Below are 15,650 nucleotides of genomic sequence, written 5' to 3'. Positions count from 1 at the left end.
ACACACACACACACACACGTCTTAAATCAGTTAGTTTTATTGAAAATAAAAGGCAATTGAAATGAGTATGACCTAATACACACACAAACACCATATCACAATTTTACAGATTAGTGTAGATTCCTGTATCCTAAAAAGTTCTTGAAAAAATACAAAAGAACTGAAAGTATTTTGGACACAAGCTAAGCCCATCCCTGAATTTGAATAAACAAGTGCATTGTTTATTAACAGCTTAATTAAGAAATTGCAGCAGTACACCTTTAACTATGTAAAACTAATAAAAAGCTTAACGACATACCCACTATAAAGACTACTTGCTAACATAGACATGATATATTAACATACTGCCACTTCAATTCCTGCGACTACTCCTTCGTTTAAGCCATTTTATCTACACGTAATTCTTGCTTGGTGCAGAGGCGCTGTTGCTGTAGTATTTGGCGGTTCCTCCGGATCCTCCGGAGCGGGGTCTGCTGAAACAGCACAGCAAGCCTCCGGCCAGCAGGAGCAGGACTCCTCCTCCCCAGCCCACAAAGATACAGGGACCCAGCTCTCTCTTATTAGACTGCGGCACCAGTGGATTGTTGAAATCGCGCACGACATTATTAGCGGCCCAACTGACGGGGATGATCAGCAACAAGCCGGCGAGGATCATCCCAATAGCGGACACCAGACTCACTTTGGGTTTGACTTCTTCGTTTTCGATGCAGGTGGTGAAGTCGGCGCCGGCGCACAGAAGGAGTAGGGACAGGACCGTGAGCATACAGCAGATGATAGTCATGGCACGGGACGCCTGAATGTCAGAGCTCAGGATGAGCAGTGAGTCGTAGGATTTACACTGCTGCTGTCCTGTACTCTGCTCCACGCATTGCATCCACAAGCCCTCTGCTTGAACCTGTGTGGCAAAGGAAAAATATCAGATGAACCTTCCCGACCATATAATTCAATCATTCATTATCCTTAAAATGATTTATTTAGTCCATAGCAAAATGTTGTAATCGTGTTACAGTCTCCTTCTTTCTGTAAAGTAGACTATGCCTGACTCATTACGTAATCGAACATTCGAATGATTAAATAGGTTACTACACCTCTTGATGGCTATAGATATAAAAACACCTATCTGTCGGTCTGTCTGTCTAAGCAGCTTTTTCTTTTTAATATTTCGAGTTCTCATTATACTTTTACTTTGTTTTAGTAATTTCGGTGGGGTTTTTTTAAGGCCTATAGTTGTTTTTGAACGTTAATAGGTTTAAATAGGCGATATTAGCATTAACTTATTTTGATTTAAATTGTATGCCAAGGCAAAGTTTTTAAAGTTTGTCATTTAATATTTACATTTCAGCTTTATTTCATTCATTGAAAACATTTTTTAACAATTAACAATAAAAACACTTATGTAAATGTAAAGCAGTAAATAAAAAGTAATAGGCCTAGCAATTGTTTACCTGTGCAGTGATAATGTTTTCACCAATGAAAGCAGAAACCTTCCATTTTGGAACAGTAATGGTCACGATTGCTGCAATGAGGCCGAAAATTCCCAGTGCCATACACACGATCTGTACACCAGACGAACCCATTCTGAAAGAGGAATAAGGGAGATTAAATAATAATAATAGCCTAATAATATACATTATTTGCATGAAAAAAAAAAAATATTGATGCTCTGCTCTCAGTTTGGAAATGAGGTTAAAACTAAAAGAAAAATAAACAAAAATGGCAAAAGCAGTGAAGTGGTTTATAACCCTTCCTGTCTGAGTCATAAAAGTGGTATATTTTGTAAAACATGTTCTAGTCTAGTGCTTATTTGTTTCCACATAAACTCTGTTCCTCCTCCCTTCAGACAGGCCCATGCAGGAATTTGGATTTCAGAGCTAGCAGGAAAAAAAAAAAAAACATCTCTAAGATAACCCATATCATAAAGCAAGCCTCAAGTCTCAACAGGTCAGAAAATCTGTTTTTGCTACATTTGTTACGTAACTGCCACACCCTGAGAGGGGTCTCAGGTGCTGCTTGTTATTCTATTGCTTATTCTATTCTATTAAATCTATCCTACTTTTATTCTTTCATTTCATGATCTCACAGTGGTTTGCACTGTTGTCTCACAGCAAGAAGGTGCCCAGTTCAAGCCCCAGCAAGGACACACTTCTAGAGTTTGCATGTTCTCCCTGTGTCTGCGTGCTCTGATTTCCTCACACTGCAGATTAGGTTAATTAAACACTCAAATTGTCCCCAGATTGTGTGTAAAGACAAGATTTGTGTACGGATTAACTGGTTCTCGCTATGAATATAGCCATATATGCTGGATCGGTGTTAAAAAATAAGCAAACAAACTATTATTTAATTTCAGATGTAGGAAAAAAACACTGAACACCATTTCAGTGAACAGCCATATAAATATATATATATAAATAATTTTTATATAAATATACACACTGGCCTCCGAATGTCAGGCTTTTTATTCATGTCGAGCTCACTGAACTTCTCTCATATATCCTCAGGGTTTGCTCTTGGCTGATTCATAAAACTACTGTTATAATGTATGGACTGCACTGAAGTCCCCGTTCACTGAATTGTCTTCCTACACCGCACTAATAAAGCGCAATGATTGGTGAGAGCTAGAGAAGGTGACCAGGTGGTGCGTGGGCACCAGCAAAATAAATAACGGTAATTGTAGCTGTTTTTAGTTGACGGTGAATCATTCAGCAGCTCGATTAACATGCTGTCCGACTCCATCTACGCAATGATAATTCTGCTCTTAACTGAGCTAAAACCATGAATGAGTCACAAATTTTGCTTCTTATGCCTGTATATGTGCTATGATGTCCAGGTTAAACAATATTAACCAAAAGATAGAAGTCCATAGTGAAACCCAACACTTTTTTTGTAATATGTCATGATTTATATGTTATGTTACAAAAAAAGATAACATGATAAATATTAACAATGTAATACACCTAACAAATAATAAGGTTATCATCCATATAGTCATGGATATCAGCTAGGTCTTCCTCTAAATAGTTATTAGACATCCCAAAACAAAAAGGCACCGCCCTGTAAGCTCACGTAATAAGCCTATGTGAACATCTGTAATTGATTTTGATTTATTATTGATTCATTAAAGATTTATGGCTTCATTTACTTTTTTATTTCACATGAAATATATTTTTAATTTGATTTATATGATTTTTTTTTAAACAAATCATTTAACATTTTACAAACTTTTTTTTAACCTTTTTAAAAAAAATGTAACCCCGCTGTTTTTTTTAATCCGCAATCTTTTGCAAAGAGAAAATCTTTACCTTTTATTGTAGTTCGCTCTTGTTTCTGGTCGTAGTCTTTTCTCTTGTGCTTTAAGTTAGTCTCCCACCTTATCAAACGGTCCCCTCTTATGAAGATGGTGTTATACCAGGATGCTTTTGTAGAGGAATGTACTGGGTGGGGTCGAAACGACAGAGGCGGGCTAGTAAAGGCCAGACTGGACTTGTTCTTTTTCTCCCTCCTGCTTTTATTACCTCTTTCTATTTCATCCTCAAAGTGTTTACGGAGAGGGTCTGTCTTTGATATTTTTCCTTCATTAACAAAAAAAAACAAAACAAAACAAAGGTTTTCATAAATAATTAACTTAAGTGATAAACTAGTTCTGAATTTGTTTATTTATTTATTTATCTTTTTGATTTGTTCAAAATGAATGGCATTCATATATGAACACTGATCTTATTTTCACACAGATCACATAACCGTTGCATTACTAAATGGAAACATCCGTTCTTGGAAGTCGAAATCAAGATAATATGAATCATACGAATCTCGCAAACATCTGTCGTTATCATTATGACATCTCAAAAACAACCTCATATGCTTTCCTCGTAAGCTCTGTCCAATAACAGTTGAAACCGTACATGACGAATAGATACTATCAAAAGTTAGAGTGGGTGGGATTTATATTGCAAAACCTCTGGTTGTGCTAAAGTGGAACTATTGCAAATATACTTCAGGTACACTTGAAATGTCTTGCATTTAAAGACCATCATACAGAAATCATTCAATTCTTATTAATTATACATAAAACAAATCTTAGGCTTAATATGGTGTTTTGGAAGGAATGTTTTTATTCTAAATCTGAAGTTTATTACTTGGGGAATATTTTACTTTTATAGAACATGTTTTCCACAGGTTTATTTTTATTTTTAATGACTAATTCCATAGTTTTTTTATACATATTTAAAACAACAACAACAACATATAACCATGGTAACGTGGACCATGGTTCTACTTGTTGTGACCTCCATCTTTCAAACACTAGTCAGTTAAACTCTGCATTCTATGTAAGAACTATAATAAATTACATTAGGGCATAGGATAACTTAACAGAATAGATTTAATAGCTTCTTTCTGTGTAAATGTTTAGTTCTAAATTAATTTTAATCAAATGTTAATTCAATAAAAGCCTAATTAAAGATAAATATCAGTGTCTTATTTAAATTAGATGTTAAATATTTACAAACGTTTCAGTTCTTAAATGGATAGTTCACCCCAAAATGAAAATTGTCATAATTTACTCATCATCATGTCATTCCAAACCTGTATGAATTTATTTCTTCTGTAGAACATAAAACAAGATAATTTGAGAAATGTATTATTTTTTATTTTTATTTATTTATTATTTTTTTGTCAATATAAATCAAGCGTAACCAGAATGATTTGGTAACATTCTACAAAATATCTTCTTTTGTTTTCCAAAGAAGAAAATGAGTCACAAGAGTGAGGAAATGACAGAATTGGATATTTTCTGCATTCTAGCTCAAAGTCAGTGCTTTACTTTCAAGTGCATTTCTGTGTGACAAACATACGTGTGTAGCACTTTAATGTAGTAATAGATATCATTATTTGTTCCTGACCTGTTTTAATTATTTACTCCAACTTTAGGTCCTATATATATATCCCAGCAAATCATTCATGGGGAAAGTCATGGGCCAGGTGGGCTGAATTTGTTCAAGGCCAGTTTTTTACCCCAGCCCTGCCCTGGATGCTGGACAAGAATAATATACTAAAGAAAAAACCAGGTGACAATGATTTCAGTTGTCTGGTTATTTATTTTATTTCGTCATTGCTTCTTTTTGTGAAAAAAAAAACAAAAATACAATATTGTCTTTTGCTGTATCTGACCAAAGAACAACTAAACATCTAAAAAAATAAAAATAAGTGATGAATATTGCTTGACTGAAACAAAAAATATAAATATTAGCAAACTTAATGACAGAGTTTTAGTTACGCCTGGCAATGGATTGACTGATAAAATCTAAAGTTCTCATTTTTGTGAAGCTTTGTCCCAGCTGAAAAAAATAATAATAATAAAATCTAAAAGTCTTGGTAAATATAAAATTTGACCAGCTGTGTTGGGAGGGTGGGATTTGGTTAGGGAAACCCCACTTAAACCAGCAGGGAAAAACCTAAGACCAGCTGATACTGCTGATGTCATCAGCAAGGAGAGTGTGGGTTCAATCATCATCTGGCTGGCAGGATGTGACCTGCCAGTGGCTGGTGGCTGTTTCAGGCAGCTGCTGTAGATCTGTGATTATAACGCTTATCCTGACAATCTTGCTGCAAGGAAATACACTATTTTATTGTAATTGTTTTTATGACTGTTTTTTTTTTGGGATTGACATTTTAGTTTTTTTTTTCACATTTAAAGCAGTCAAATGAACGTGATCACGGCAGTTGCTTATTGATGCTTCTTTGGACACTCAACCTTTGGATGCTGTCTTTCTGAGAATCAGAATGGTTATCTACATTATCTACTCGTGGCTGTCTTGACTGAGAGGCCAGTGGAAGTGAAAATCGGCTGCCAGTTGGGATCACAGCAATTTGGGCACTTTATTTGGGTTAAACCTGCCTAAAATATTGATAATGAAAAAGAACAGACCCCTAAGAATACATTCATGAAATAATATATTTATATTTTGAGAGTGGTAGAGAACGCATTAAACTCGACAATAACCGACCAGACGGGATCTCGATCAGTCAAACACTAATCACGCTAAAATCCTCTAAAACATCAACAATGTAAAAGTAAGGAACTGAACAGGTTCACAATAAGAAATTAAACAAAATATGCAGAAAATGTATGGTTACAAAAACTTAAGGCACACTGTCGCCCACTCACTCGAACTGTCCTGCCCCTTCACCCAAGATGAGTGTGAAAAAAATGATTTTAATTGAGCAATATAATGGTTTATTTAAAAAATATAGTTGCCAAATGCTTTAATATGACACTTCTATAGCAACAATTTAGGACAGTCTGTTTCACAAAGTCGCATTTTAATTGTTGATGACACAATTTCCCACGCAAGCGGTGCAACTACTAAAACCCCTAGTGTTAAAATAACAGTCCCAGTGTTTATATAATCCACACTCAAAGAGTTACCCTGAAGCAGTGTCAAAGTTAATGAGATAATTAATTTAGTAATTGAGTGATGACTGAGCATTATTAAAGAACATCTGCTGTTAACAAACTGAATCACTGAAAGAGAGAAACAACAACAGAAAAAAAGACAGAAACACAGGAACTGCAACTGACTTCAGCCACAGCCATATTTGAAATCAACACAAGATAAAAGAAGACATTCAATCTCTCTAGATCTCAGCAAAGGATGATTCAACAACTCCACAAACAGCATCACCAGCCTCACGCATTACTAACAAGATAGATGCTGACGTTTTAGTTTTGTTTGAAGTTACCATTACTGGGGTCAGTGTTTGCTTTAGTTGGGCTCTTCACCCTTGACCTTGAAACATTAGAATTGTTTGGCTTACCATAACTGTTTGCTTGTTTATACATGTTTGTTACGACAGTCTAGTATTGATGATTAGGTTTCAATAAAAAATATCATCAGCATTTAGTAGCTTTCGTGACTAACTTCATTCAGAGCATTATCACTGGTAAGCTTAATGATTAATATTGTTAGTGGCCACATGAAATACAAAGCTTGATCCAACAGTTTTATGATTAATCTGAAAGTCTTTTTAAAAGTAAATCAGCCCCAGACATTTTAAGAGTGAATTATAATACACACATCAATAATCAGTGTATGAATCTCAACAATGGTGACAATCAATATTAATAGGTTAATTCACACCTCAGAAAAAAAAAAAACACTACTAAAAGTCACTACAAAAATTTGCAAAACAAAAGCAAATAGTAAGAATAAAATACCAAGACAGTTCAGGTGTGTAAATTATTCATGCAGCACTGCATGCTGGGAGCCATGGATGAGTTTTGATTGGTGCTCCCAGAATGCACTGCACATGGAGCTTTATGTTGATTGTCACCATTGTTGAGATTCATATGCTGATTCTAGTCTGTTCGATAAAGAAAAGTTTGAAAACTTTGTTCAGAATACGTTTCAAAAGTCTTTCAGTTTAATCTTAAAACTGTCAGATCTTAAGCATTATATATAGCATAAGATCAGTAAAAAAAATTACTAATTAAACTATCAGTTAACCAAGCCATTTAATGCTGAAAACATCTTTATTGAACATCTACATTTACATATAATCATTTAGCAGGTGCTTTTATCCAAAGCGACTTACAAATGAGAACAACAACAGTATACAAGTGCCATGACAACTTTCAGTTAGTCTAGATCAGAATGCATAGCCAGGGTTTTTTTTATTTTTTATATGAAAGACAAGAAAAGAAAGAAAAGTGCTAGTATTAGTTGGCTAGGTGCTGGCGAAAAAGATGAGTCTTCAAAGGTTTCTTGAAAATGAGTAAAGACTCAACTGTTCGAATTGAGATTGGGAGGTCATACACTGATATTGATAGTGGTAACTGAACTGATAAAATCAACATCTAAAGCCAACCCTGTGAGTTTTGCATGAAGCTGGTGATGCTGTTTGTGGAGTTGTTTACTCATCCTCTACTGAGATCTTGAGAGATTGTATGTCTTTTATCACTTGATGAATTCCTCAGCATAACATTTCATCTTGTGTTGATTTCAGGCTGTGGCTGAAGTCAGTTGCAGTTCTTGTGTTTCTGCTCGTCTTTTTTCTGTTTTTGTTTCTCTTTCTTTCAGTGATTCAGTTTGTTAACGCAATAATGCTCAATCATCACTCAGTTACTAAATTAATTATCTCATTAACTTTGACACTGCTTCAGTGTTACTTTAACACTGAGTGTGGATTATATAAACACTGGGAGTGTTAATTTTTGTGTAAGATTTGTTTTTTTTCATGTTTAATAGAGGGCTAGATAAATGTAGTTTGTTTATTATTTTGCTGTATTGTTATTTTTTGTCACTGTTCAAGTTGTTCTAGCTTAAAATTATGTATCTGTTAAATGGGTCGCAATGAATGTATTATGTCAGAGAATCGGTCGCAATGAGCTTGTGTTTCATTGTAAAGCAGACACAATTAAGTATTTCTGGTGGTTGTGGTGGTATCACTTATCTATATGTGTGATAAAACTGCTCAAATTTTTATTTCCTGGATGTCAGATTTTTTAATTTGGTGGCTATGCGATTTTGTTTGATTCAGTACTCTGCCATCTGTATTTGCGAAGTAGCTTTTATAGGTTAATTCACTCAGAACACATTTTTCATTGCACTGCTGTACTTTTCCATTGTATTTCAATGTAAACACGTTACCCGACATCTTAAATGCTGTGCTCTCCTCTCAGGTCTTTAGCAGCTTCTTGCGAATAATTCTTGTGCATAATAGCCTACATCATTCCAAAACATAGCGCTCAAGTTAAAAGAAATGCAGGTTCTTCAACACGTCTCTATAGACCATGTACTTGAAAAAAAACAACAAAAAAAAAACACTTCCACTGACCTGCCTCGCAAACAAATCTGTGAACCCTGTATTCTAATAGTTGTAGTAATACAGTCCGACATATACGTGAGTAGTATTATCCTATACGTTTCGAATAATAGACCTCTGTCAGCGATGATTGACAGTTTGTCATATGTCAAATGTGTACCTGGTCAGATTTATGAGTTGATTTATGGCTATATGACCCATCTGACAATGTGACTGACATGAAGGTGGTGTGTGTAAATCAAAAGATAACAGATGTTAGATTTGACTCTTGACTGATGTATTTATGACTTTATAATGGTTTTAGCTCTTACGTGCATCATGGTGGGGAGTTTTATGGAGTTCCTTCCTGACCAGTTGCTCACTTCCAGTCAGGAGGTGGTTGGGTTCTTCCTTAAAAAAAAAAAAAAAAAAATGAACAAAGGGTGTTTATTGTCACCTCGACAGGATCTGTGTTTGTTTTATCTATATGATATATGTTAATACCTAGACACCAACAGTGTGGCTACTGGCCCGTCTATATCCATCTTTGAATAAGGAGGTTGTCTGGACACATGCCTTTCTCTATGCAGACACACTCGCTTCAAACCAAGAGGAACATAAGAACCAACAGCAGAATGATGCAAACAAGGACATTTTGAATTTTCTGAACAGCATTGTCAAGAACCAAAAAAGAATTACAGAGTACCATCAGAGGGCCCGGGAGGAGCAAGCACATTTTAATCAGACTGTGACAACAACACTACAAAAACATGGGATCATCCTTAAACAAATACTCGCATTGCAAAAACATCATGATGGTGGACATGATCAGACAGCCCGTGATCAGGAAATGACTGTAACTCTGTTAAATGAACTGCTGGAACTTTTTAAATAGCGGTATTGGTTAGTCCCATTTTCTTTACACTGTTTTTAATTTAGTCACAGAGGATATTTTTGTCATTGAAGAAGTACGTTTCTTTGTATATGTAAAACGTACTGTATTTGTTTGATAGCTACGTTTTTTATTTGCGGAACAAAATGCATTAGTTTGTGAGTGATGTTTTGAATTTGCAAACCACACTGAGTTTGTTTGTAAATCGTTGGGTGTGAGTAAAACACATTTTGTGTGTGTGTGAGGTTTTGGCATGATTCTCACTCGATATTTACTCCTCTCCGGCGAATCCGTAACGTTAACGTTACTTGTGGTTGCGGAGGAGGAGAACAAGTATATGAGTGAGAAGAATCCGGAAAAACAGGAAGATGAAAAGCATATCTATATTCCCATGAGCGCCGCATCAAATGAAGACCATCCAGTTTCATGGTATCCAAGGGAAACTTCATTGAAGTTGAAGTGAACATGAATAAATGTCTCTCTGTCTTGTTTTAACAAAAGTATACATATTAGACCACACTGGTGTTTCTAAGGTGTTAGGAGGGTACTTCCTTTATTCTGTTGCCTTTCATCCACCAGACATGACACCTTTTCTTTATTCTTACCTGGAAAGGCATGTGTCCAGACAACCTCCTTATTCAGAGATGGATATAGACGGGCCAGTATAGCCACACTGTTGGTGTCTAGGTATTAATTTTTTTTTTACAACATTTAATTATTGAACAGTTACACATTTTATGTATTTTCTTATTAACTAGTAAAACTGCACATTCTGAACAATTATAGTTTTAAGCAGTGTATTGATATGATCACTGGCTTTACCATCTCAGTGAACCTATTTGCGCTGGCAATGAATATGCTGGTCAAGGCAGCAGAAACAGAGTGCAGAGGCCCCCTCAGTAAGTTCGGAGTAAGGCAACCTCCCATAAGAGCCTTCACGGATGACCTAATAGTGACAGCAATGACAGTACCAGGAGCCAGGTGGATTCTTCAGGGGCTGGAGAGACTCATGTTATGGACATGCATGAGCTTTTAACCTGCAAAGAAGGGGAAGGTTACACACAGACAGATTCTGCTTCAGGCTTGGAGAATACCAGATCCCGTCAGTCACTGAGAGTCCGGTGAAGAGCCTTGGGAAGGTCTTCAACTGTAGACTGAGTGACAAAAGGTGAGCAGCTATATACGAAGATGGCTGGGTCTTCCGCGTAACCTAAGTAACGTCGGGCTATATGGGAAAACCAGCAAGTTCAGGCTCCCTTTTAGCTCAGTCATGGTGGAGTTCATCATTGCACAGGAACATTTGCAGTACTCTGGATCCAGAGATGCCAAAGCGTCCGGTGCGGGGATTGTTGTGAGGACAGGAAGGAAGTTGAGGGCAAAATAGAAACACCTGCACGTCTACAACCAAGTTGCTGCCAAGGCCATTCACTTTATCAGGGAAGGAAAAAAGCCAGAGAAAGCACTGAAAAACTGCTCTGAAGGTTTGGTCTCCACAGCCAGGGACTGGGTAATGACAGTTGACCAGGAATGGCAGCTGAAAATTCCAACACACCTCACCCAGTCCAAATTGATACCTGACATCATCTTGGTTTCTTAGGTCATAAAAACATCTGATCTTGTCGGAGCTGACAGTGTCCTGGGAGGATAGAATGGAGGAGGCTCAAGAGAGAAAGAGGGAGAAATACCAAGAACTGGTGGAGGATTATTGGAGGAATGGATGGAGGACCAAGTGTATGCCAGTAGAGGTGGACAGCAGGGGGTTTGCCAGTCACTCCCTGAGCAAGGCCTATGGCACGCTGGGCATAACAGGTGTTAATCAGAGAAGAGTCATAGGCAACAACATGGAAGGAGCAGAAAAAGCTTCCAGATGGCTCTGGTTGAAGAGGGGAGAGCAGTTGGGGCAGCAGAATGCCACTTGGACACAGGTCGAGGTCTGATCAGCCTCGGACAGGTCGCCAGGATGAGGATGTCTGTTGTAAGACCAGAAACACCCGTGACACATGGAATCAACACTGATGATGTATCCAAGGTCGTGCATCAGAAGATGTTTTCTGTGAACTGTAGTTATTATGCTACACAAAAGTCTGTAAAAATACTATACAGTGTACTGTTAATATGAAGGAACATTGCATATTTTTCACAGGTGTTTTACCTGTTTTAAATTCCACATTGTATTTTGTGTTTTAAGGTTACAGGGTTACAACTTTAAGGATAACATCCTGGCAGAAAATTACTAGTACCTTTTCAGTAATTCTACATATTTTTTCTTACAGTCTACCTTACTGAACAACAATTATATATACAAGCTAATAACATGCTGTATCATAAATGTGCATATATTATTGACCAATTGGAATGAGCAACTTAATGTACATTTGATGTTTGTACTGTTAGGCATCTTTCTCCAGCTCTCTCCAGGTTGATGTGCAGCTTGGCTGTCTAGCTGTTCAGTGGTTTACTCTTTTTGGGTAATTTAGTTGAAAATATGTTTTTTTTTTGCATTTGAGTCACTTTACAAAAGTTGGCAAAAACTTTTTTTAAAATAGCTAAATTTGTTGCTAGGTGCTTTTTGAAAAAAAAACAAAAAAAGTTGCTAGGGTAGTCTGAAAAGTTGCTAAATCTAGCAACAAAATTGATAAGTTGGCAACACTGCCTGTGACTCTGTGTTGCTTCAAGCGCATCATTCTGCACATGGGATGTGCATAAGCGCATTGCGTCACTCTGTATTGGAGCCATACCCTTTCGTATACTTTTGCGTAATGAAAGATTTAGTCTTTTTGTTCTGTTCTATCATATGTTGCTGCCTTCATTACTATACTATACATTTAAAAGAAATGTATTTTCATTTTTAATAGTGTGTGTGTATATATATATATATATATATATATATATATATATATATATATATATATATATATATATATATAGGGTACTTGTTTTACATGAATGTATTTTACAGCAATACAAAGAGCAATGTGTGTTAACTTTTATTTGTTGCCCACAAAATAATGTTGCTTCACTAAATGTTTAATTCAGTTTAATATTTTTCACTCTTTCGCTGCTGAATTATCCACTAACCTATTTTATATATATATATTTTGTCATCATGGATTATGATTATTTAATTTTTCATTTGTTATTTTTCATTAAAAATTAAGTTGTCTATATTTATCTATATTTATAGTTGTCTATATATCCTTCCAGTCAGTTGGGGTTTGAACCCATACTGGGCAAGGATCCGCAAAAGTGTTTGTGAAATGTTCACAAGAATCTTTTGGCTCATTTAATTTCAAAACTGTATTACCCAAATGAACACTAGTATTACTTTGTTTTGATTTACAGTAATATCGCGCATATGTGCTCGAAAAGGTCAAGTATCCCAGAGTGCAGTCTGGACGATGGGGCGGGGCGACAAATTGGGGTGGAGCGACACGTGTCGCCCCGCCCACCACAGCGGTTATTGGTTTAAGATTAAGATGAGCTTATTGGTGTACAGATGAGTGACGATTTTACAGCTTATTGGTATAGAGAATTATGACGCTATTAGCAGGATTGGAATGCGGAAGTAGACACTCAGATGAATAAACTTTTAATATAAATTAAAAAGTGAATATAAATGTTGTGTTTTTAAAAAGTGAAGTGACATTCAGCCAAGTATGGTGACCCATACTCAGAATTTGTGCTCTGCATTTAACCCATCCGAAATGCACACACACAGAGCAGTGAACACACACACTGTGAGCACACACCCAGAGCAGTGGGCAGCCATTTATGCTGCGGCGCCCGGGGAGCAGTTGGGGGTTCAATGCCTTGCTCAAGGGCACAAATGTGTTTCATGCCGCAAAAAAAAAAAAAAAAACAGTCCTTGGAACAAAATCCTGTGTAAACAAAAGCTCAGAAGATCACCACGCCGGTCTCTTCCCTTTACCCTGGTGGGTTAAACTTGAAAAGGGCTCTGCACTGCAAGCGTTCCCTGATGCTGTACATCCGTCTGAACTCGTTCCGGTCAGGAGACAGGAGGACAATTCTTCCAGTTGGCCACAACTTATAGTGTAAAGACAAAATACATGAAAGATAAAAATAATAATACAAAAAAAGTTTAACAGCCTTCTACTACAAAATTCAATTGGAGAATGAGCATTAAACGGGGAAATCTTACTCTCTAGCCAGGCAAACTGTGCTGCTTTCCGAAAAACTTCGGAGCACATCCCTAAACCATCTGCAAACCAGAGAAAGGGTCAAATATGCAGAGTCACCCGCCAACAAAATAACTTCCCTGAGGATTTCCAGTGGAAGCTGTTGAATCAAAAACATACATAGGTTTATTTATATATGTATATAAAAGTTATTAAACATTATATAAACACTGAATACAGACAACCTTGCTTTAAACAAACTCTCATTAAAAACTCTATAGATTGTTGTCACAACTGCATACTCATTCTTTTATAATAACACTAATAAAATGTTAATATATACAGTACTGTGCAGAAGTATTAGTGTTAGTATTTTCACATTGAAAAAAAACTGTTTTAAGCCAATTATTTATATCTTTTGCTGTTGTGTGTCAGTAGGATATATTAGTTTACATTTCCACACATTCATTTTGCCATTAATTGTAATAATCCAGTGAGATATTTGTATATATTTGTATGCATGATCCACATGAAGATCTTTTACATTGAATATAAATATTTCTATCTTATATGGTGAACAAAATCCACATTAGATCGCAAACAGAAGTTATTTAAAAAACTTGCTGCTGTCTGAAAATGAATTAAGCTGAAATGTTTTTAAATGTCTTTGATGCTGATGTTAACTGATAGTTATATATTAAATAATCCACAGTATTGACCAATATAGTACTTGTACATAATACCAATTTCACATCTGAACAACTATGTAGCTGTAATAACTAAAATACCTCTGCATGTACACACATATGTAATTATTAGTTCTTAATGAATGTAATAACCTGCTTTGCTGGACTCTGCCTGAAGACATGGTGAATGGTGAAGTTCCTCCCCTCAGTGGTTGAGCTCTAAAAGAACAAATGTCAAGAGGTAGGTATATTGCTAGATATAACACCACCACCTCCTGATCATGTCATCCTGAATAATAATAATAATAATAATATACACACAAAAATCATGCATGTCTGTTCAAATAACTCGACAAATGTGATGCCATACCTCTGTAAAATCGAACCTATGAACTAAAGCCATGTACAGAGTGTACTGTTACAATCTACAAAGAACATTAAAATGAGCAATTTATAACAATTATTAACAATAATTATTCAAATTGAACGTACCATGGATAAATAAATGATCGAACATCGCATTTCATATTATAAGATATTTACACAACCACTTTTACTCACCTCAAGCAATCAACGGAATAGCGTTATTACTCTGCTGCTGTAGTTGCCACCGTTCTGTTTGTTTCAACGCAAACTGCCCCCTGCTGGCTCGGAGGAAAATGTCAAAAGCGGGGAAAACAAATATGGGCGGGGCGACACGTGTCGCTCCGCCTCGAAGTGTCGCCCCGCCCCATCGTCCAGACTGCACTCTGGGATACTTGGAAAAGGTAGGCAAACTCTCTCAAGTAAAGGAAGGTGCGATGTTCTGTGACGTCTACAGAGGGCGCTGGTGTGTTTGACAATTTCCCTGTAAGGAAAATATGAACAAACCTGCCATAAAACAATTAATGTTAATGACAACGTGAGCGACTCGGTTTACTAATGTGGCCTTGAGCTATTATTTATAATAATGCTATAGTCCCTAAACCTAAATTACATTATAAGTGCCAATAATTTCATAGCACGTACGTGAACATACCCCCTTCACCCGCTCTCTCCATTTTCACATTATTGACGTCATGGCTTTAGAAATAAGACGTATGTGAAAACTAACCAATGAGTGACCACACCGTCGGTTCAAATGTGAGAAGTAAGCCA

The 15,650-nt window shown here is 36.4% G+C and overlaps 1 protein-coding gene and 1 long non-coding RNA gene across 2 annotated transcripts; both read right to left on the bottom strand.

Moving 5' to 3' along the window:
* Positions 1–21: 21 nt before the first annotated feature.
* LOC127949254 (claudin-4-like) lies at positions 22–3,435 on the bottom strand. Its single transcript, XM_052546306.1, has 3 exons — positions 3,300–3,435; positions 1,446–1,578; positions 22–895 (listed from the first exon to the last, which is right to left on the bottom strand). Exons 2-3 carry the CDS (start codon positions 1,575–1,577, stop codon positions 392–394), a joined length of 636 nt encoding a protein of 211 aa, XP_052402266.1. The 5' UTR covers position 1,578; positions 3,300–3,435; the 3' UTR covers positions 22–391.
* A 10,083-nt stretch (positions 3,436–13,518) lies between these two features.
* On the bottom strand, positions 13,519–14,790 carry LOC127942942 (uncharacterized). Its single transcript, XR_008149488.1, has 3 exons — positions 14,667–14,790; positions 13,851–13,987; positions 13,519–13,735 (listed from the first exon to the last, which is right to left on the bottom strand). It is a non-coding gene; the product is annotated as an uncharacterized LOC127942942 (long non-coding RNA).
* Positions 14,791–15,650: the final 860 nt, after the last annotated feature.

The sequence above is a fragment of the Carassius gibelio genome, chromosome A3 (assembly GCF_023724105.1).
Source record: "Carassius gibelio isolate Cgi1373 ecotype wild population from Czech Republic chromosome A3, carGib1.2-hapl.c, whole genome shotgun sequence".
Classification (NCBI taxonomy): Eukaryota; Metazoa; Chordata; class Actinopteri; order Cypriniformes; family Cyprinidae; genus Carassius; species Carassius gibelio.
Note: the sequence above shows the minus strand (reverse complement) of the source record. Positions and strands in the feature narration are given on the sequence as shown.